This window comes from Carassius gibelio, chromosome B5 (genome assembly GCF_023724105.1).
Source record: "Carassius gibelio isolate Cgi1373 ecotype wild population from Czech Republic chromosome B5, carGib1.2-hapl.c, whole genome shotgun sequence".
Lineage (NCBI taxonomy): Eukaryota > Metazoa > Chordata > Actinopteri > Cypriniformes > Cyprinidae > Carassius > Carassius gibelio.
This window is the reverse complement of record NC_068400.1, coordinates 30,593,665-30,614,982: the sequence shown is the minus strand read 5'-3', so window position 1 is coordinate 30,614,982 and position 21,318 is coordinate 30,593,665. Positions and strand designations below refer to the sequence as shown.

Sequence of the window (21,318 nt, the reverse complement as noted above, 5' to 3'; positions counted from 1 at the left end):
ATAAATGTATTTATTTGATTATTATACATTTTATGTTGTAAAAGCAAAATGTTTATTATTATAATTATAATTATTAAATTTTTGGGGGCAATACCCCCCAAATATTATTAAAGGACAAAGGAAAAAGCTCTTCAGCAAAAATAAATAAATAAAAATAGATTGGAACTCTTAAAATATTAATAATGAATGTTTGCTGTTAAAAATGAATCAGTCGCATTGTCTTTTATTCTGACATAACAATGACGCAAGATGATTTTAAATTTGCATGAAAACCTTTCATTTAGAATTTATACCATAATATGATGCTCAAAAAAAAAAAAAAAAATTCTAACTAAAATATATTATATTATATTATATTATATTATATTATATTATATTATATTATATTATATTATATTATATTGTATTATATTATATTATATTATATTATAGAAGGTTAGACTGCAAGAAAACATTAATTACACAGAGTAGGTCTTTGTTCGGCTACCAGAAGTAAAACTCTGCTAGACCTCATGATACAACAATGAAATCACGTAAGCATACATCCACCAGTCACTTGTAATGCTTTCACACAAATGATTTTAAAAACAGCTTTTGGATGCATACCATCAACCTTCCTGCTTCTCTTAACATAGCAGAATTAGTACCCTGGTATTGGTTATAACATTCATATCTAAAATAATAACTATTTTGGAGTTATAAGAAACAGCATTTCAGACAAACAAACTTACACTGATATTGTCGCTTAAGATCGTCTAATTTTCCTGCGAATCACGCTTGTTTGGATGGGCGGGGTTCACGAATTTATATTGGTTCGTGATTGGTTTATAACCGGAAAACACGATCCTACTACTACAGCTGTCTGTTACCATGGGGATAACTCAAAGTAAACAAGATGGAAGACGACGGAGGCGTCTTTGCGGGAGAAACCGTGGAAGAGTTTCGCACTTATGAGGACTTCTTAGATTCTCAGATAAAACCTCTGGATTTATTTTACCTCGAGGTGAAGCATTATATTTCACGCTGCAAGTTAAACCGTCTGTTCTATGTGACGTTGTGAATCTCACACACATTGTGAGATCAGGTGCATCAAGAAAACGACTTATTTTGTTTCTTTCTAAATCAGAATTTGTCTCAGTCAATGTGAATAGTCTGGCAGGTACGCTTGTGCACACGTAACGATAGCCTGTGCAGACAGATGGAGTAACAAAATTATGGCCTGTGAAAGTGTACGTTTGCAGTTAAACGTTAGATGGCGACATGGTAACGTTACTTTCCTGTATACTTCTATAAACGGCAACGTTTTCTCATCATAATGTAACGTACAATGGTATCCTAAGTGAGACTCTTTGTAGTTGTATTATAGTCTGATGCGATAAGTCTACATTCAGTCACAACATAAGGCATTACAGTGTCTCTTTTAGCCCACTTTTAGAAATTTGGATGTAACAGTTAATTCTTCAAATAATAACATTTTGTAATATTGACTGTTATTTTGGCTAATGACTGAGTCATGGTATACTGTACATATTTTACACTTAATGTAAGAGCCTTGGAAACTGTAAAAGGCTTTGCCTGTATTGACTTTAAAAAGTTCCCCATTTGATTTACTTGGGATTTGTTCTAGCTTGGAAGAAAGTAATTCAAACCTGAGTTGTATGAATAGTCTGTAGCAGTCTATGAATGCCAATGTGTGGTTTCCTTCGCAATGAGGACTCGGGGATATATTCAGACACATTCTGGTTTAGTTTCATATGTGGGGGCTTATTTCTAGTTAGAGGAATGAGCGTGTCTTAAGTTATAAGGTGTTGTATGACTTGAGTGGTTACACATTCAGTCATTCATAAAGCGCTGGATTCAAAATTCAAATCTACTGTCTAATACAATCAGCTATATGGTTTTTAGGTCATAAGTGTAATTAATAAGCAGTTCAAAGAAAATAAAATATATATATATTTTTAAAGAAATTAATACTTTTATTCAGCAAAGATACATTAAATTGATCCAATGTGACAGTTTATAATGATCAAAGATAGTTATAATCTTAAAAAAGTTTTCTGTTTCAAATTATTATTTCTGCTGAAAATCCTGCTTTGCCATCGCAGGAACACTGAAAAATCTTTAACATATCTTTTAAATACTAAATTAGACTCAGAATATAATCCATTCACATTAACATGGTTTCAGTGTCAACCTTAAAGATATATATATATTTTTTTACCTATTTTTATTTGACATTTAAAAGTTTCACTGTTTGACTTTTAGTGTATTTCTATTAAGATTGAGTTTCACCCTTCACAAATGGATCTTGCCGTTTGAGTCTGAGTTGTTCCTCGGCAGCAGCTCTCTACAAACTCAATGCCCTGTTGCCACATGAAAGCAGCTCCTCCTTCTGAGGGCATAAGGAACCTCACTAAATCATATGGAAATGATACTACCCACTTTTAACTACGCTGCAGTGACATGTGGTAAAAATCCTTGATCCTGGCAACCATGAAATTGTCAGCGCAGCTCATGTAATTTTGTCATATAAATAGCATTTATACTAAAATAGGATTGATATAAATAGCACTTGAGCACAAAACTAGCAGAAATGTGTCATAAAACACTGGCCTGTTTGTACAGAAATGCCATTTGTTCATATTATTCAGTCAGTTTTAACCACCCCCAGCTCAGCAGATCTGTGTTATTGCTCCTCCAGGATCAGGAACTGGCCCGCCAGCTGGTGGAGCTGGGCCACAAGGGTAGCAGTTTGGAGAGAGAGGAATTTGAGACAAGGAAAGCAGCTGCCGAGGCCTCCAGGCTTGCTTCAGGGAGCCAACAGAAGTAAGGTTTTTGTGTTGTGACCATGAAAAGGGGACAAATTTCACACCAGTATGTGACCTTGAGAACATGTATTTTCCAGTACATGCTCTAGGCCTCATTCGTGAAACACGAGCAGAATGAATTTCTGTGCAAACCGTTTGTTAAACCACTCTGACGTAAATTGTCACATTCAATTTAATGGCGCAATCTACGTAAATGCGCAATTTACGAACAGTTCATACAATGATTCGTTCTGCTCATGTTTCATTAATGAGGCCCAGTAGCTTTAAAGAATGGATTAATTATTGATTCACATTCACTGTACAGTAAATATCAAAAACATCAAATTACAGTAAAATGCTAGCAAATAATCTGAGATTATAAGATTTAAATGTCCAAGGACACAACAGGCTCTTTTTAAAGCAATGTTTGCTCAAACCACTAAGGACTTTCCGGTGGTGTTAATGCGCTTTATAGATGCACCTGACAGCTCATGTGTTTAAGCACATATCCTCCATCCCATCACTTGTGAGAGAGGCAACAGCTTTATTTGTGGGAATTTTTGGGATGCTTTGAATTTGGACTCCGACTTGGACGAGGATTGCATAGTTGCTGTGGTGAGACTTCAGGAAACATTTTTGGAGAACTATATTTGTGTTTTCTTCCTAACCACCTGCAGACGTGTCGTTGTGGTGTTCAGTGTTTGTCAAAATGGACAGAAGTTCTGGGTCTCAGTTCAAGTAAAATAATATGTCAAATGAAAGAAAAGAAAAAAAAAAAGAGTCTACTTCAGTTGAAACTGTAATTAAATAAGAAAACAACTTTTTAGGCATATACGGCCCTTTGAAAGGCCATTGTGTTTAATTCAAGCCAATAAACTCCTTGATAGTGCTCCTACTGTGTCTTTCTTAACCAATAAGCTCAAAAAGTCAGTAAAGCGCTGTACTGCAGGCCCCAGTTATTTGGGCTTTCTTAAATCAATAGCTTTTAACATGCTGTTTTTGACCATTTAAGTGTATTTAGTCATTTTTTCACATAGTGAATAAGTAAAAAAGTGGCTCTTGGTTACTTGCTTAAATTGATGCTAGCAGAGTGTGATCTAAATGTGGTTTTCACATCTACCTTTCTCTCCACACGAGGGCCCTTTCACGTCAGTACTATTCCTAGGTTACCATGCACATCTGATGGATAGTATGCATATCAAGTCTAGGTTTAGTTGTATGCTGCAGATTTACTTCATTTAAATTCTGAACAATCTCCTGTAAAGTTCTGTAAAAGAGTTAGTCTAGACTGTTATTTATATACTGTGTTGCTATAATTCTTAATCATTGGACTTGTATTAGTGACCAGGATCACAATAGCCTTACTGCTTCTGGAGATGGTGAAGACAAGCCAAACACTTGTAATAAAAGACCAAATGACATTTTTTGCGCCGTTGAAGGCCATGGTGAGGAGGGGACATGAACCTGTGTGGTTAAATGTAAGTGAGCTATAAATATGGTAATTAATAGAGTATGAATTCAATAGCATATTGAAATTTTTGTTCATTCTTAAAGAATTAGAAATTCCTGTATGATTTAGGGGCTTTAGCTCAACAAGGCCGTGTATTTTTGATTATAATAGAGTGAAAACCGTAATATTTTGAACTAATTCAAAGTAACTCTTTTCTATTTCCTATATTTAAAATGTAATTGATTCTTGCAATTATAAAGCTGAATTTTCAGCAGCCTTTACTCCAGTCACTTCAATTCTTCTGCTGATTTGGTGCTCAAAAGCATTTCTATTAGTGTTGAAGACATTTGTTCTACTTAATATTTTAAACTGGGATATTCTAAAGATCCCTGGATAAATCAAATGTGCAAAAGACCATCATGTATTTGAAATATAAATAATTTGTAGCATCATAAATGTCTTCACTGACAGTTTTGATCAAGCTAATGCATGTTTAATTAATAAAATTATTAATTTCTTTCAATAAATAAATTATACAAACAAACCAAAAAAAAATAAAAAAAAATACTTACTCAGCCCAATCCTTGGATGGGTCATGAATTAGACAGAAAAAATATTTAAAGTTTGAAATCTTTGATTGATTTACAATTACCTTCAACTCAACAAAACAAATATTCTCTATATCTCTCCCCTTTAGTGTCTCTCTCTCAATTTCCATCTTCCAGTGTGCTCTTTCTTTCTCTTTGACTTTCTCCCTCTCTTTCTCTCTGCCTTTTTAGGCCTCCTTTTGCTCTCGGAGACCTTTAGTGCCTGCAGGTGTATAAATAGAGATGTTTTCAATTAAGACCTGCTTTGCCTCTAGCGTGCATCTGATCAATGAATGCTCTTGCACCTGTGGTAATAAAATACCAGAGGACGAGGGAGACTGAATGCTAATCAGATGTTGCCCCTTTGTTGCCACGTTATAGGCTAATCCATAACATGCTTCATTTGACAGATAGGCATTGTTGTATCCTGCCAACAAATCACAATTGAACAAATGAAGGGATTCCGCCCAGAGAAACTCAATACTTGACAGGCGCAATGGGAAAAGTTTGACTGAAAGAGACTGACTAAAAGATGGCTATTGTGGTGAAAAGGTTCCACAATGACTTATGACTGCGTTGAAATAATGCACAACAGTAAACGCAAGACTTTATGTGATTAAAAGTTGACGAGGGATTGTCTGAATGCCTCGCTCCTTCGTCACCATCTCTTTTTATCTGCATCTGTGACTTCTTCAAGATGAATGTGAATTGAGCAGATGAGTGAAAGCATTATTTTTTTCCACTAATAAATCAGGTCCATAAAGACAGAATGGGAGCCATCATGAGTTTGGCTCGGATCTGAGCATATGGATTGTGCAAAAAAAGAAAAACACTGCAGTCGCATATAATTCGTTTCTCCTGTAGTACTGGTGTTTAGTGCCGGGGCCATGTCGAAAGCCAGCTCATGCCCTCTCAGCAAGTTTACAGTTCACAGTGTCCTCATAAATGCTGCACCACTAGGCCTGGATCAAAAAGCGTAAGGTCACGCAGGTTCCGCGCATTCTGGTGCGAGTTTCAGAGAGACGAGGGAGCCTGGTGGTTTTACGCAGGCCTGATATGAGGCCCTGGCAGGAGCCCTGAAACCTGCAGTCTGGCCCAGGCCCAGCAGTAAATGTCAGCAGATGTCCTGACCTCGCGTGCTCATGACAGGCTCTGGAGACTCAAGCTCGAACCCTCCCCCCAAACCCCCAGCACAACCACAGCCATGCTCTTTGTCCATTGTTTGACTCCTTCGAAAAAATGCCACTCTCCACAAATTCACCCCTTTCGAAATTGATGGTTTGGAGCCATCTCTCACTAGCCAAGTAAAACCCTGCTGCGAACACAGACTGTACATATGCACGCCGGTGTTAATCCCTCGCTCACATAGGCTGAAATAAGACCTTAAGGCCTGTTTTTCAGGGCACGGTCAGGAGGATCGCTTGGACTATGCTAGTTGTCCCACAACGGCCCAGCATATGAGGTGCTAAATGAACGCTAATTGGGAAGTTGCTGTATATGTGATAGTCACTCAAACACATTTTTACACTGCTCCGAAGCCAGCAGCATGTCATTTGAACACTGTAACAATACTTAAGCTTTATATATTAAGATTTGCAAGAGTCTGCATAAGTGCAGTGATAAACATTCAATTCGAAGAAGGCAGTTGTTTGCCTAAACATCATTTTATGTTGGGGATGTCCACACCACTTTTTTCCCATGGTGATAACATTTTGTAATAGTATTTCTTCTGCTGTAAAGGGAAAAATAGCTTGTGGCAGTGGTATCTAATACAGAGGAACTGTCAAGCAGATCTCTTTTCTATTCTCTGTAATATTCAGGAGCTTGAATTGATTGATTGTATCCACAAATCACTATGTAAAGTTAGTGTATGCTTTGAATAAGAAATAAGTTGAAACTGTTGAAACATATCATACATCATTTAAGGGTTGAGCATTCTTCTGCTTATCCACAATGAAGGGATAATTTACAAAAAAATAAAAAACCTGTCATTATTTACCTGTCATTATAAACCTCTATGACCTTCTTATGTGTGGAACAGAAAATAATAATTAAAAAAAAAAAAATACTGAAAAAAATAATGTTCTGCCAAATACTTCCAAGAAGAAAGAAATGCATACAGTTTTACAACAACATGAGTGATTAAATGACAGTATTTTTACATTTTTGGATGAATAAGGTGGTTGGTTTGCAATTGTTTCAACACTGTGCTTAGGTCAACTTTGTTTCCATCATCCTGCCTTAAAACAGACGTTTATCAGGCTCTATTTGTGCATCCTCATTTCCTTTCCTCCCTTCCTTTCATCATGTCTTAGCTCCACCCCTTCAGGATGCAAGGGAAGGACGCAAGGAAAAGACGTGAGGATGGTGGACTTGAATCAAGTGAAATGATTTATCCACATTCCCTTCAGCATTACTTCAAAGTGTCATCAGCTGTGATTAAAGGGGTCTGCCCTTATGTTGTTAAAGTTTTTAATTAAGACATTCATAATAAATATTAATAAAGCAAGATGCCCTATTTGAAATCTGGGTAGTACAAGAGACTTAACCTACCTGATGTGCTCTCTCTCTCTCTCTCTCTCTCTCTCTCTCTCTCTCTCTCTCTCTCTCTCTCTCTCTCTCTCTATATATATATATATATATACAGACCATAGCAAACCTGAAAGTGAAGGGTCAGCAATTTAGTTTACAAAATGCTCGCTGATGGTGGATTTGCTGATCACCCATCTACCTCAACAGAAAAGTCCAGAAAAACAACAAATAATTGAACTGTTAATGACACAGTATATCTACAGTCATTATTATAAGAAGAAATAAAAGGTTTGATGACATAAATAGTTTTTTTTTTCACCATACATTTCAAAATATAAGCATAGGTTAGCTGATTTTAACTATGAACTAAATTTTGGGTTATATTCAAATCAACTGAGCAAATATTCTCACTCACCAGAATTAAAAGCCAACTTCCTTGCTCAGCATGTTCGCGTTGAAAAGAAATGGGATTTGTCAGAAATAACAAGATCTTGTTTCAGTTTCCTCTAAAGAGCTTTGCAATGGATTTATTCAATCTGGAAATAATGTTCTATTTCACTGACTTGTCCCTTTACTTTTCACATCCTTATTACGCTTTTTGAAGCAGGCAACCTTTTGGAAATGCTATTGGATGTTGTTTTGAGTAAAACTAGGTTTTTCAAAAATTAATTGGCCACATGTGGAGTCATTTTAACGGTGTGGATCTTGTTACGAAGCTGGTGTTGAATTGAGCTCTGAATGATTGAGACCAGACTTGCACAGAATCAACAGTGCTGATGTGGATTAGGACTAAGAAACAGCATATGAAATGTAAAAGTAACAAAGTGAGTATAGTCACAGAATTTTTTGTTAGACTAACACGGTTACAATCAATCTAAACCAAAAGTCTTACTTTCATTTTGTAATGAGGAGTCAAAGGCATTCGGATCCATGTGCAGAACTTTATTCAGAGAATGGTCGGACAGGCAGAAATCAGGAATGGAGTCAGGTATGTTAAGGGGTAACCAGAATCGAAAACAGAGCCAAGTAGAGATTGGGACAGGCAGCACAGAATCAGAGTCAAAATACAAAATCAGACGCGGGAAGAACAAACACAAGGGAAACCGCTCAGAAATATTAGACAGGCTAAACAAGACTTTGCAATGAGTGCATGTGTGAGAGCAGCTTATATGTGTATCTAAATGAGGTGCAGGTGTGGCAAGGAGATTAGCTGATGAATGAGGTGCAGGTGTGGCAAGGTGGTTAGTGATGCAGTGACTCATGGGAGAAGTAGTTTGGGGTGTGGTGCAACAGTATGAGAGGTGCTAGTGTCCAAGTGATGATATGGTGACATCTGGTGGTTGATGGGTGGAATGGTCCTTAGTGGAGTGCCCTCTACTGAAGTTCATGGGCACTCCAGCTCATGATCGTGACACATTTCAAGTCTCAACAAAAATGGAACTTGATTAAGGGCAACAAGTTAAAATGTCAATTTTGCATTATATTGAACCACACTGTTTTTTGTTTTTTTTTATTTATTGTAATCAATTTACCTTTTTTTTTTTCAAATAGACCTAAATCAAAAATATGCTTCAGTGTCATGTTTTTTTATTTTACTTGCATGAGAGAATGAAAAGAACCATGTATTATATTAGTTAGTTTTATTTTTTATTCTTTAATGATTTGTTATTATAATCTGACATGCACAAAAAGCTACTTTTCCAAATGCTTTTCATGGTTTTCCTTGTCAAACTTAAGTGATTTGTTATATAATATCCAAATCTAAATGTTTGCAGTCAGAAGTCTCTCTGCATAGGTGTATGATATTTTATATACATGAGCAGCATTGTTTTCTGTGTGGACAGGTGTAAAAATAGAAACCATGCATCCAAAAACCATATAACCATAAAATGTTTGCTTGTTGCTGTGTATTTAACATGAATAACATACATTTCCTCATTTGTTGCTTTATGACATAGCTTCTTTTTATAGGGAACAATGTTACTCTCTGAGTTACAGCAGATGTGATTGCCAAATGACCAGACTCAGGTTTGGTCATGCAATCACTAATGTTTATACTCTTGTGATTATTCTCACCACCACATGTTACAACTGTGTGGTCAAACCTTAAATAGACACTTGAGTTTGATGATTTAGTCTTCTTTGTGTCTGATTAATATGGATACCATTAGAGAATTATGCGATTTGTCTCAGTTATGTCCACACCAGATATTTCCAGATAATCAACAACAGCGGAATATCAAGTAAATCTTTGTGTACTTTGTGTGCTCAATTTTGTTCTTAATGAAAGCATTGTTTTGTTATGTTCTTCTTTTAGCCATTTCCTCTCTGTGTGCTGTTTGTCATGCAAGTGGCATTTTCCAGAGGTGCAAAGTAACAAATTACTTTTTGAAGTATTTTTTAATATCTGTAATTTTACTTTTACTTGAGTAAATTTAGTTTGAAGTATTGTACTTGTTTTTTAATTTAAAACACTTATTACTGAGTAAAAAAAAAGTAAAAAAAAATAAAAATAAAATAAATAATAATTAATGTGCTCCCTGGAAACGGGCAGGAGAGCAAACGCACATACCATGTAGTTTTCAAATAAGCCTACATGATTAGATTAGCTGGATCAGATGTGTTTAATTAGGGTTATATTTAAACTGCGTAGCACTGCGGCCCTCCAGGAACTGAGTTTGACATCCTTAACCTATCCCATGTTTGCCTCCCTCACACTCTGAGTAAAATTTAAATGAGCTACTTTTTATTTGCATAGATTTTTAGACTGGTACTTTTACCTGTACTAAAGTAAAATTTTATTAATGTAATGGTACTTTTATTTTAATAAAATATGTTCGTACTCTTTCCACCTCTGGCATTTTAAGTCGAGAAGGTGCATTTGTGGCTCAGGCTCTGGTCTTCTTTGAAAAACGCTTTCATTATGAGCTGTTACAGTAGTTAGTGACTTTGCAGAGGTACGTATGAGTTCACCTTTTGCCCTGTACCTAAGGCTCTAAGGCCTGTGATGTTTCATGATGTGGCTTCCAGTATCCCAGTGCAGAGGTGGAAGTGTTTTTCACATTATGTAGCCTTTCGCCATAAAGATACTAGACAATCATCTGCTTTGTAGTTTGGCCTCCTCACAAATGCCGGATGTATATGATGGATTATGCAGTGACCTGGAGGTATTATGATGAACGCATGTTAATAGCTTTGTCAGTGCAGAGACACTGAACAGGACCACCTTTTAATGTGTAGAGGATTTACCAAATTAATGGTGGAACAAGATGGGAGTGGATGAGAAATTACTCTTCTGCATTATTCTGAAAGCCAAATGAAGGTGCATTAAAACGTATTTGTAAAAATATCAAATGTAATTATTTTCTACACTACAGCTTTAACATTTGATAAAGATGTGAAACTATCAAAGACTGGACAATTAAACAATGCAGCAAAAGACGCAAGTAAGAAAGCTCAATTGCACTGGTCAGAACATTTTGTAAGATAGAGTCCTTATGTTTTCTTAGTCTGCCTGTGGTTAATAGCCACTTTAGCTTGCTGTATGATTAGAAGGTCTTGCAGACTGATGAGGTTAGAACCACAAGCCTAACATGTGCAAAGCAGATTAATCTAATGGACCACAGTGCTTGTGATGGAGGAATCCTGCTGAATGTCAAAGTGAGATGAAACAACACATTTCATGCAGCACAGGCATATTTAAATATCATTTAAATACCTTTTCCCTTTTCCTACGTTTTGTACATCAAAGTTGCATGCAAAGGATATATTTTACTAACATTATGCTAATGTTAATAAGAAAATGGACTTAAGTAAACCAGTTCAGCTTCAGGTCAAAAGAATAATCCATAAAATTCATATGAGGAGTTTACAACTAATCAAATGAATCAGTGTATCGTTGAATGTTTAGACTGTGTCTTGACAGCACAGGTTAAAATGTAACATTTTGACAGGACCCCAATCATATAAAAAATATCCTCAGTATAATTTAATGATTCTGCATGTTTCATTTACCACAAACATCAGTGGTTAACAATCTGTAAAATGGAGTACAGTATGTGTAACTGATACGTTTGACTCAATATAATCAGAGGTGACACTGAATTTCTTTAAAAAATGAGTTAAGTAAATTGTCATGCTGGGTGGAATTTCCCTTGACGTTTAACAGCCCAAAATAATATTTTCCATAAGATTCTTTTTCTCCATGTGCCCTCAGGAAAAATATTTCACAAACTGTACCTGCTGAATTTTAGAAATCACTGTACTATTGAAAGCTGCCAGGCCAGTATGAATTAATGTTTATTTTTTTCTTTTTATTTGAGAAAGATTTGAAGCAACTGAAGGACTGAATTCTCAACACAACATCTGTTGTTCTTAGCGATGTCTTAATCATTGTCAGGGATCCTTTTTGAGGTTAATTCGGCCAGTTTGTAAAATGTGAGGTTTTTCTATGACATTCCATCAGTAATGATGATGACAATTATTTGACAACACTTCAGCCATTTGATTATAATTAGGAATCAGCACAGATCAGATTTATTTAGCATGGTATGGTCAGTAGTTAGCCTGACCAAAGCCTGCCTCTCCTTTCAGCTGTACAAACAGATAGTAAAATTGAACTTGAGAGCAGCTAGGAGATAAATCATTATTCGTAGTGTTGGTCAGTGCATAGCTAAGAGAGCGCAACTGGGAATACTTTGTGTCCTGTGGTTGATAAAAAAACTTCTTATTTTTCTGGCCGGCCATAGTCCCAGAGGTCTTTAATAGTGTATGAGCATGGTAAGCACATTCTTTTTTTTATCGATAGAACATTGAAATAATGGAAATTGATGCAGTTAGCTGAAGGGCGGGCAAATATCTTGCTGCCATATTCAACAATTTGGTTTCTAATTTCTAATTTTCTAGTTTATCTTGTGCTTTCATACAAGAGCGAGAGAGAAACTGAAAAGTACGACCAAGAAACGAACTGCACATCAGTGGCCATGGTTGAATCAATCTCTCTTTTATGGTGAAAAATAAATAAATAAAAATGTGAGGGGAAAAACAAGTGATTTATTGTAAATTCAGCTTACTTGTCTCCTTTGGGGTATGGTTTTTAAATTCTGAAAAAAAATTAATTTGAAGAACTGGTTTTTCCTCAACTAAAGACAGATTAATTCAGAACTTTACCAAGACAAACTCTGCAACATGTAAGAAGATGAATGACAAACAGAGTCCAAATTATTCAGAAATACCCAAGTTTCATGTCTTGGTGCACCTGATCACTAGCTACAGCAATTGCTGTGTGAAGGCAGAGGCCACATTAATTCTCTCAAATGAGACCTAATAAAGAGTCATGTCAGACTGATGGGGAATGTTCCATTTGGCATGGTTTATGGTGGTAGTTTTCACTCTCCAAGCGTGACTTTTGCTGTTTCCCTAGCTACTGGATTGGGGTTACCCCTTTTACTTGCCTCTTCAACACCTGTGTTTACATTGGGGCCTTGGCCCCCATGATCCTGCAGCGGTCCCTCGCTCACACCGAAGATGAAGTGGGTTCCCAGCTCTCAAATATATGCTGCTCCTGCACTTTCACCGCTATGCAATTCCTCTAAGAGTTCCATTGTGGGCATCAGCAACAGAGGCTACATTCCTCCTTCATATTGGAGTTTATTTGAACACGGAGGGGTTGAAAACAAAGACAACCTGCACCACATTATTGCAATGTGAGTGTGGGAAAAGGCTTCTTTATGCTTGTCTTTGTCTTTATTTTTGACCAGCGCTACTAATGGAAAGTAAGGAAAAGGAAAGAAAGGAAAGTCAGCACAGTTGTCTTAATAAATCATTCTATGAAACATACATCTCTACACTACATGTGAAAACAACATGTATTTTTTTATTTTTTGGTTTTGAAACTCAAAACATCTGGAATACCATACGTTTGAGCTAAGGACATTTGACGGGGCTAATAAATTTCATGATGGGGGTTGGATTGCATTATAAAACTGTAATGTACACTTCTGGAGTCAGCCTACACTAGGAACCTTTCAATTTACAGTTATAAACTGAATCTTTCTATTCAGCAGATTTGTGATATTAAAAACTTGTCAAGGCTTAGAGATTCTCTTGTCATTTAATTGTTTTTGGACTATTTCACAGTGATGATAAAGTTGTTATGGTGCTTTTCTTCTGCTTAACCTAGTTATTGACACAGTTACACTCAGGGGCTATATATCAAGAATAAAGGCCATCTGTACTCCATTTTGGGAAAGAATCTCTTTTATTATCCTTCACTGTGATTAATTGTTTCTGTGGGCGCAAGTCTAGTCCATTTGATTCCCCTCTTTTGTGGTCATGAATTGAAGTTGACCAACTTACATGTATTCATCAACACACACAATCTAAGGGGCCATTTACCAATTGGCATTGTTTTCAGCCAAAAACAGGAAACGTTTTATGTGTTTTGACTGTTCGTTTACTCGACAACTGTGTTTTTGGGGACTGAAAACACATATTTTTGAAAACAGGTTTCAAAGTTTTTCCAAATGGGACCATTATCGATTCTATGTAAACACCCAATACGGGAATCTTTGAAAATGGTGACGTCATGCACGTGCTGTATAGTACATGTTAGGTATGTAGACATGCGCAGTACATTTTGATTTTAAAGGCATGTGCGAACAAACATACAATGGTGGATTACATGGTACTGTTGTTGCTGCTCAAGAGTTTGCTAATGCTCCTTCAGCAAAGTGTGGATTTACTTCACCAATATTACAACCAACAGCAGAGACGCTTCATATACATCATATAATCGTCACTTCCCTACAGGTACTATTTACTAACAAGGTGACAGTGCCAACTACTGGCCTGGCATACGTTTGACAGCGCTTTTGGCTGTTTTCACAGATGTGTAAATGCAAATTGTTTTGAAAACGTTGTCGTGTATACATGAAACTTTTTAAAAATGCAAAGGAAAACCGTTTCCATTTTTGACTACACCACTGTTGTGTAAACATAGACTAAGAAAGCTTTACATACATACTATTTGTATATACATAACTTTTTTGATGCTTCAGAAATGTACAGAAGCGCAAACGCACCACAATGAATTTACCTTTCTCACACCAGTGCGCAAACACACATTGTGCCCTTTCTTTAATTTGATGCTGACCAGCTGAGTGTCATGCCTTATGTCCGAAACACCCTTAAATTGAATGTAAATAGCCAAACCCTCTGTGTGCATCAACACCATATTTCAAGGGCACTTAGGCTTGTTCTCTAAGGGCCATTCATCATAGTCCAATAAAAATGGGGGCTTGGTTTCTTTGCGACTCTGTGTCTAGGATGCTGAAGCCAAAAGAAACCATTCTACCCCAAAACCTCATTTCTGGCAGTCCATCTATGCTCTGTAGACACATGTTATCTTGTATTTTGACTTTGCAGTAATACTTCATGCTATTTTTTAATTTTTTTTTTTTACTTTACACATAAATCTGTTCTGACAACCTTGTGCAGATTAAGAAAACACAATTAGACCCTGAGATACAAGCTCCTCCTCTGTCATACCATAAATTTGTGAATATTAAAAGTATGCCGGATGTAAGGAATCCGGGTTGGTAAATTTAGCTAGACATAATTTATGTTTTCTTAGAAACTTTTTATGTTTTTATGTGGCATCTGGCAAATGAATAAATCTGTACTTTCCAATTAGCTATGTAAAAATGTTATTGAGACTGTTTGATCTGTTTGACACTCGTATTGAATCCAAATAGTACACAGCTGTGAGTATCTTTTCATCATAAGAACTAAATTAATGGAAACCCATTGTGAATTCTAGAATAGTTTGCTTGCATTTGGGAAATTAAGACGTACTGCTTACTGCAATTATGCAGTTGTCATTGTTCTATTTTTTTATTTATTGTATATAAATATTAGGTTTAGTAATTTTAGTACTTATCTTGGTTGATTGCTAAGGAAACATTGCTCATTTTCTGTGTGTAAATACATGAAACAATGATATAAGGCTTTAGGTGATGGACTAGTCAAACTTTCAGGCATATCTATTGCTGTAAAATTGCTGTAAAAATGTCAATTTTACAGTCGTCCGTTAAACGATGCAGGACTACACTCTTTATTTAACCAGGTTAAAACAACTCATTGAGATTAAAATCTATTTTGCAAGAGTGACCTGGCCAAGAAAGCAGCAACAAATAACAAGGTATATACAAGTGTATGTCATAATACAAAACACAAATCAAAGATCACAAAAACAATTCACCAAAGGGTAAAACACACAGCTTGTTAAAAGTAGCTTAAATTCATGTAATGATGGAAACACGGTCAGTTTTAGAATACTTTGTAGATTATTTCATGCCAAAGTTGCATTATGTCCAAAAAAATAAAGGTGCTTCACGTCACCATAGAAGTACCTTTTTGTAAGAACCTTTAACATCTGAAGAACCTTTCTGTTTCACAAAAGTTTCTTCGTGGTGAAGGAAGGTTCTTCAGATTATAAAAAGGTAAGAAAGAGATGGTTCTTGAAAGAGCGGTTCTTTTTTGGATCCAATAATGGTATTTCTACAGCATTGTTGTGAAGAACCTTTTAACCTTTATTCTTAAGAGTGTAATCTAAAATACTTATGCTAGGTCATTAGTCTGCAGTGAAGTGAATGAGATCAGTATGGCTTGAGTTCCACCCCGAAGTGTTCTCAAATTATTTTACGTAATAATAAGAACACACACAGTTACTCTCAAATCGCCGTCTATCACTGACGGATCATTCTGTTTGCATTATAATTATACTTGCTCATGGCACTTCTATTTCAACCATTGTCTTCCTAATTCAACACAGCCCTGATTGTTGATGCACAGTGACATGTTAGCATATACTTGCTAGGTAACGTCATCCAAATGTGTTGAGTAATGTGTGCGCAAAAAAAAAAAAAAAAACTTGGAAGACCCTGTGGATTGCTTTCTTTAAATAGATAGCCAATGAAGTTATACCTGAGATGTACTCAAACAGGCTGGTCATATTTTTTAACACTTCTGCTTATTGATACTAGACTTAATTGGGTGGTCACGTATCTGATCAAGTTTTGGTGGTTTGACATGTTCAGGCTACATTTCATGTCGCACCTGTAGGAATCAATGTACAGATTTGTTTGTGTGAATTTGTTTAAAGAGCAAACAAAAATAACTAATCCTTTTTTTTTTTCATTGTTTGAGCATATAGAAGTAGATTATAGATATACAGGTGCTGGTCATATAATTTGAATATCATCAAAAAGTTTCACTTATTCACTAATTCCATTCAAAAAGTGAAACTTGTATATTATATTCATTCATAACACACAGGCTGATATATTTCAAATGTATATGTCTTTTAATTTTGATGATTATAACTGACAACTAAGGAAAATCCCAAATTCAGTATCTCAGAAAATGTGAATATTACTTAAGACCAATACAAAGAAAGGATTTTTTTTTTAATCTTGGCCAACTGAAAAGTATAAACATGTATATTATGTATATGGTGCTTGGCACGAGCCCTAGATCAACTTTGACGGCATTATAGCCTCTGTCCCGCATTCACTGAGGAACTATAACAAAGGCCTCTCATGCTAGTATTACAGTGCCTGGCATCCGGCTGCACGTTTCTGAACTACAGGCAGCCGAGTAGTTGACCAAAATAAATGTCATGTGTGTGTTCCATTTACTTAGAGCTTTCCCCCCAGTTTCTTTTCATCATCCAGAATAAACAGAGCAGGGCCCCAAGTGCATCATGGTCTGTTAAATCCTTTCTGAGCAGCAAGCCTGTTTGTAAAAGCCCCCCCACCTCCCCCCCGTAACCCGAGTATAGCAGCAGAGGTGGGTTGCGGGGTCTTATTAGGAATATTATGCCAATAATATTCAAGCCAATACAGGTGCATAACTTTTTGGATTTCAGTTATTTCTCATTGACTGATAACAAAAATAGGCATAATTAGAGGTCACCTGTTCATGCGTATGAGATTTGTGTGTTCATGCTACTCCTGTACTAAAAGTCACACATTGCAAAAATTATATATATAAATCCTAACCTAGATTTATGATGTTGATAAAAACTCACAAGCATACTTGTGCAGATCAAGTTTGATAGGTTAAATGAGGCAGTTTGTTAAAACTTTTTGTGATGCGAGGAGAAAGTAATCTCTGCTGCCCTTTTCACCTGTTTTTGCTCCCTACGAACCTGAAGTTCTCAAATACTTGTTTATTGGCAGGCAGATGATTCTGCGGGTATAGTCCAGACATTATGAATGTTGAGCAAATTTGGGGTGGATGACAAGGCGCTATTGCTGGTACTGCACTGTGAAACGTCTGAGAGATGAATGCCAATGAGTGTTATGTCAGGTGTACAGGCTGGAGTTTTCCAAATCTTTGCTTTCATGGAAAAAGGCCAAATAGCACACAGAGAGAGAGAGAGAGAGAGAGAAAACCTTAGTGAGAGAGATTATAATTCAAGAGAGGATTTATTCAATAGCAATTCCACTGTGATTAATTACCAGTAGTTTTAAAATGTGGAGGCAGTATCATTTCTTTTATGAAGATATAATTTTGTCGGAAATCACTCCTTTAGATTATTTAAATTTTTCAGACAGCTTATTTTACAAATTTAAATGTAACTCAGTATTCTGGATATTTTTATAATCCGTATCACTGTTACAGTGCTTGTAGATGTTTGGTGTATTTTACAGTTCAGTTGTAATTTAAATGAGAGCTGGATTTGGATGCATTTGCCAAAACAAATATTCTTGTGTCATATTGTAGTACTCTGTATACAGTGGATTTCTGAAAGAATTGTATTTAATCACTCCATTTTTTGGGGTCCATGAAAATGCATCAGTTTCAAAAAGTAATCATCAGTGTTTGCCTGTGAGAATGAACTAAACTGCGAATGTTTAGGCATGGAAGAGATTTTTACAAGAGACATTTCAAACTGTTTAAATGTTGTCTTTTCCAGGAAGCTGGCAAGTACAGGAAAGGAACTCAAAGATAACTTCCTGAGAGCCCTGGCGGAGCGGGAGGAGGCTAACCGCAGTGGGGCAATGACTGTGAGTACATTATTACAGCACTCCTTTTGCTACGTAATGGGATTCCCCCAGAATATTTCTGCAATTCCATTAGGACGGGAACACAATCCACACTGTGTCAGATTCAGAAAGGTTACCCCCTTCTCTCACGTACCTTGCTTTATTGCCACCTCAGCCTTCTTTCTCAGAGAAGACGCATCATAAAGAGTAGGAGCCACTGGTCGGGCCCCTTGCATTTGGGCTCTTGTATTTCTCCAAACAATTTCATTTGTTCTAGTTTTTACAAGGCTATTTAAATGAATAAAACATTTGAGTATAGTCTGGGAATAGGCAGAGAGAATGTTTTTTATCTATTCATTAGAAAAAACAATATAGTAGGTATAAATAATTCAGTTTTTTCAAGTGGACTAACTTTTACCAGACTTCAGTAAATAACATACTCTAGCAGTTCACTTTATCCAATAGCAATTTCCACTGACTTTATTGACTTATAACAATTACTGACTGAATTTAATTATTTATTTATTTATTTTAGTTTGTCTGTTGCCACGGTCATCTTGCGTGATTTGATATATCCTTTCATCACTTGCTAGCATGTGTGTAGCTGCTGTGTTTGTAGACTGCAGAGCTCCTTACAATCACGCACAGTTTGTCTGGAGCTACTTTCAGTACTAATGTTTGAAATCCAGCAAATTTGATGAGGTACAAATCTGGAGATGCTGGTGAAAATCTAGTCTACTGCTGTACTGCACACTGTATACTAAAGAACAACATGACAAGCTGCAGTTTGTGAACAAAGTCCAGATGCTTTAGTAGGATGTATTGATTTAAATGTATTTGGTCATTAGCTTTGATTTGTTGCTCTTGTTCAATCATTTTTAAACATTTCGATTGGTCAATCATCACATTTGTACATAGTTGCAAACAGGAAAAATCCTAATCCAAATCTGCAAGTTTTTATTGCTGCAGGTCAAAATTGTTGAGGTTTTTCTTCCTTATCCAAGCAGTTATATTATTAATTTACAATGAAACAATAGCAAAGTCCTTTTTTTTGTTTTGACTGAAATCCAGATTTTGTTCTTAGTAAATCTGAAATGAAATCATGCTGTGGAATTGATGATACCAGGAAGGACAACAATTTAAAACAAAAAAAGTAATGCCCGTAATTCAACTAAATGATAATTGTTCATGGTCTATGTGCTATAACAGTTTAATTAAGAGCCTTATCACAATATCCAAAACAGACATCTGAACAACATGTGTCATGGCCTTGTGTTCTGAAATCCTTAATAGACGAGACTCCTGTCCAAAAGAACCTTGTTTTGTTTAATAAATCTGGGATAAAAAGATCTTGTTTGGGGTTTTTACCTCCTACACAGGAGAAATTGTTTATTATAACTGCTTCATGGGTCAAATGGTGGAAGCATTGCAGAACTCTAATAAATCTGTGTCAGTGCAACTCAAGACCAGAGAAATAAATGAAAGTGGAATGTAAACTATACTCATATTTGTTCTGGCCAGCTAGGAAACTAAAAGTTTTTCTGCACTCGCCTTGTCACAACCAGATAGAAAGCAAGTGTTTTACCTGACCCTCTTGTACTAACCCCAGCGGGACGTGTGTGTTTACGATCAAATGAGGAGCACACGGCAAGCTGAGCCAGTGACTGCTGACAGACTTGCCCACTAATTGTTGACTTTGTAAACAGTGCTATTTTAAAGCCCCAATTCAGAGTCATAACCTAGTATAACTGAGGCTGATATAAAGACTACAGGTTGTCCCTATAGTGCAGAAAAACTCTTTCTTGCATTCATAAATATGAGTGAAAATGTACTGTGCCAGATCAAGCAATGTTATGCTGACAGATCCTCAATTACTCAAAAGGTTGTGCTTTGGAAATGAATAAGAACGGTTCATAATCTTCATCGAGTTTACATCAGGACTATTTTACTGTTATTTTACAAATTATGTTTAGGAATGATCAGTTAATTTAATTACAGAATCATGTTGATTTTTTTTCTGGCTTCCCAAGTCATAAAAAAATGAATGTCTAAGTTGCAGTATAGATGATATAAATAATGCACAACTGTGATTGGAAACAAGCTTGGGTGAACTCTGAACTATAACACTAAAGTGGTGAACATTTTGAACACAAGGAAAACTTAGATTATCTTTGACGTAGTCATTTAATTCGATTTTTTTCTGGACCTCCAAGGAGAAAACCAGACAGTTTTGCTCACTAAGTATTTGAAACAATTCTTTTATATTCAAATATTTGTAATTTCTATCAGATCAGCCTAGTACATTTGCCTACTGCAACTAATTTCATGCCTAACAAACTAATGGCAATATGTAAAAATAAATATAGATAGATAGATAGATAGATAGATAGATAGATAGATAGATAGATAGATAGATAGATAGATAGATAGATAGATAGATAGATAGATAGATAGATAGATAGATAGATAGATAGATAGATAGATAGATAGATAATAGATAGATAGATAGATAGATAGATAGATAGATAGAGGAAACCATTATATCGTAATGACTGTAAGTTTTGTTTGGCTTGCATGTGTCAGTTGTTTAAGCACAGCGTGCAATGAATGTTCCAACTTTTAATCTGCTGATGTGGCATTTCACCCAAAAAAAGGTGCAAGTAACTTAATCATGGGCTCAGATTTGGTCGAAAAGAGGGGCAAAACAAATGCTAGTGTCATTTAAGTTCTTATCAGTACCATCCAGGCAGGGTGTTCTTCAGTCCTTTGGTTGGTGTTATCTCTTCAATCAGCTGAGCTCATAAAGCACTCAGCTTAGCATACATTGTACTTTTTTCCTCCTTGGTGTTGCGAAAGTTGCCCTGCTGCCAAAAGTCACATAAACAAAAGGT

The 21,318-nt window shown here is 36.0% G+C and overlaps 1 protein-coding gene across 1 annotated transcript in view; it reads left to right on the top strand.

The window, feature by feature from the left end:
* Positions 1-882: 882 nt before the first annotated feature.
* Positions 883-21,318, top strand: part of LOC127957301 (cilia- and flagella-associated protein 299-like) — a 46,939-nt gene continuing 26,503 nt past the window's right edge. The window contains exons 1-3 of the mRNA XM_052555762.1: positions 883-1,003; positions 2,702-2,826; positions 18,358-18,448. Coding sequence (XP_052411722.1) covers positions 896-1,003; positions 2,702-2,826; positions 18,358-18,448 — 324 coding nt within the window. The 5' untranslated portion in view covers positions 883-895. The remainder of the gene's footprint in view (positions 1,004-2,701; positions 2,827-18,357; positions 18,449-21,318) is intronic.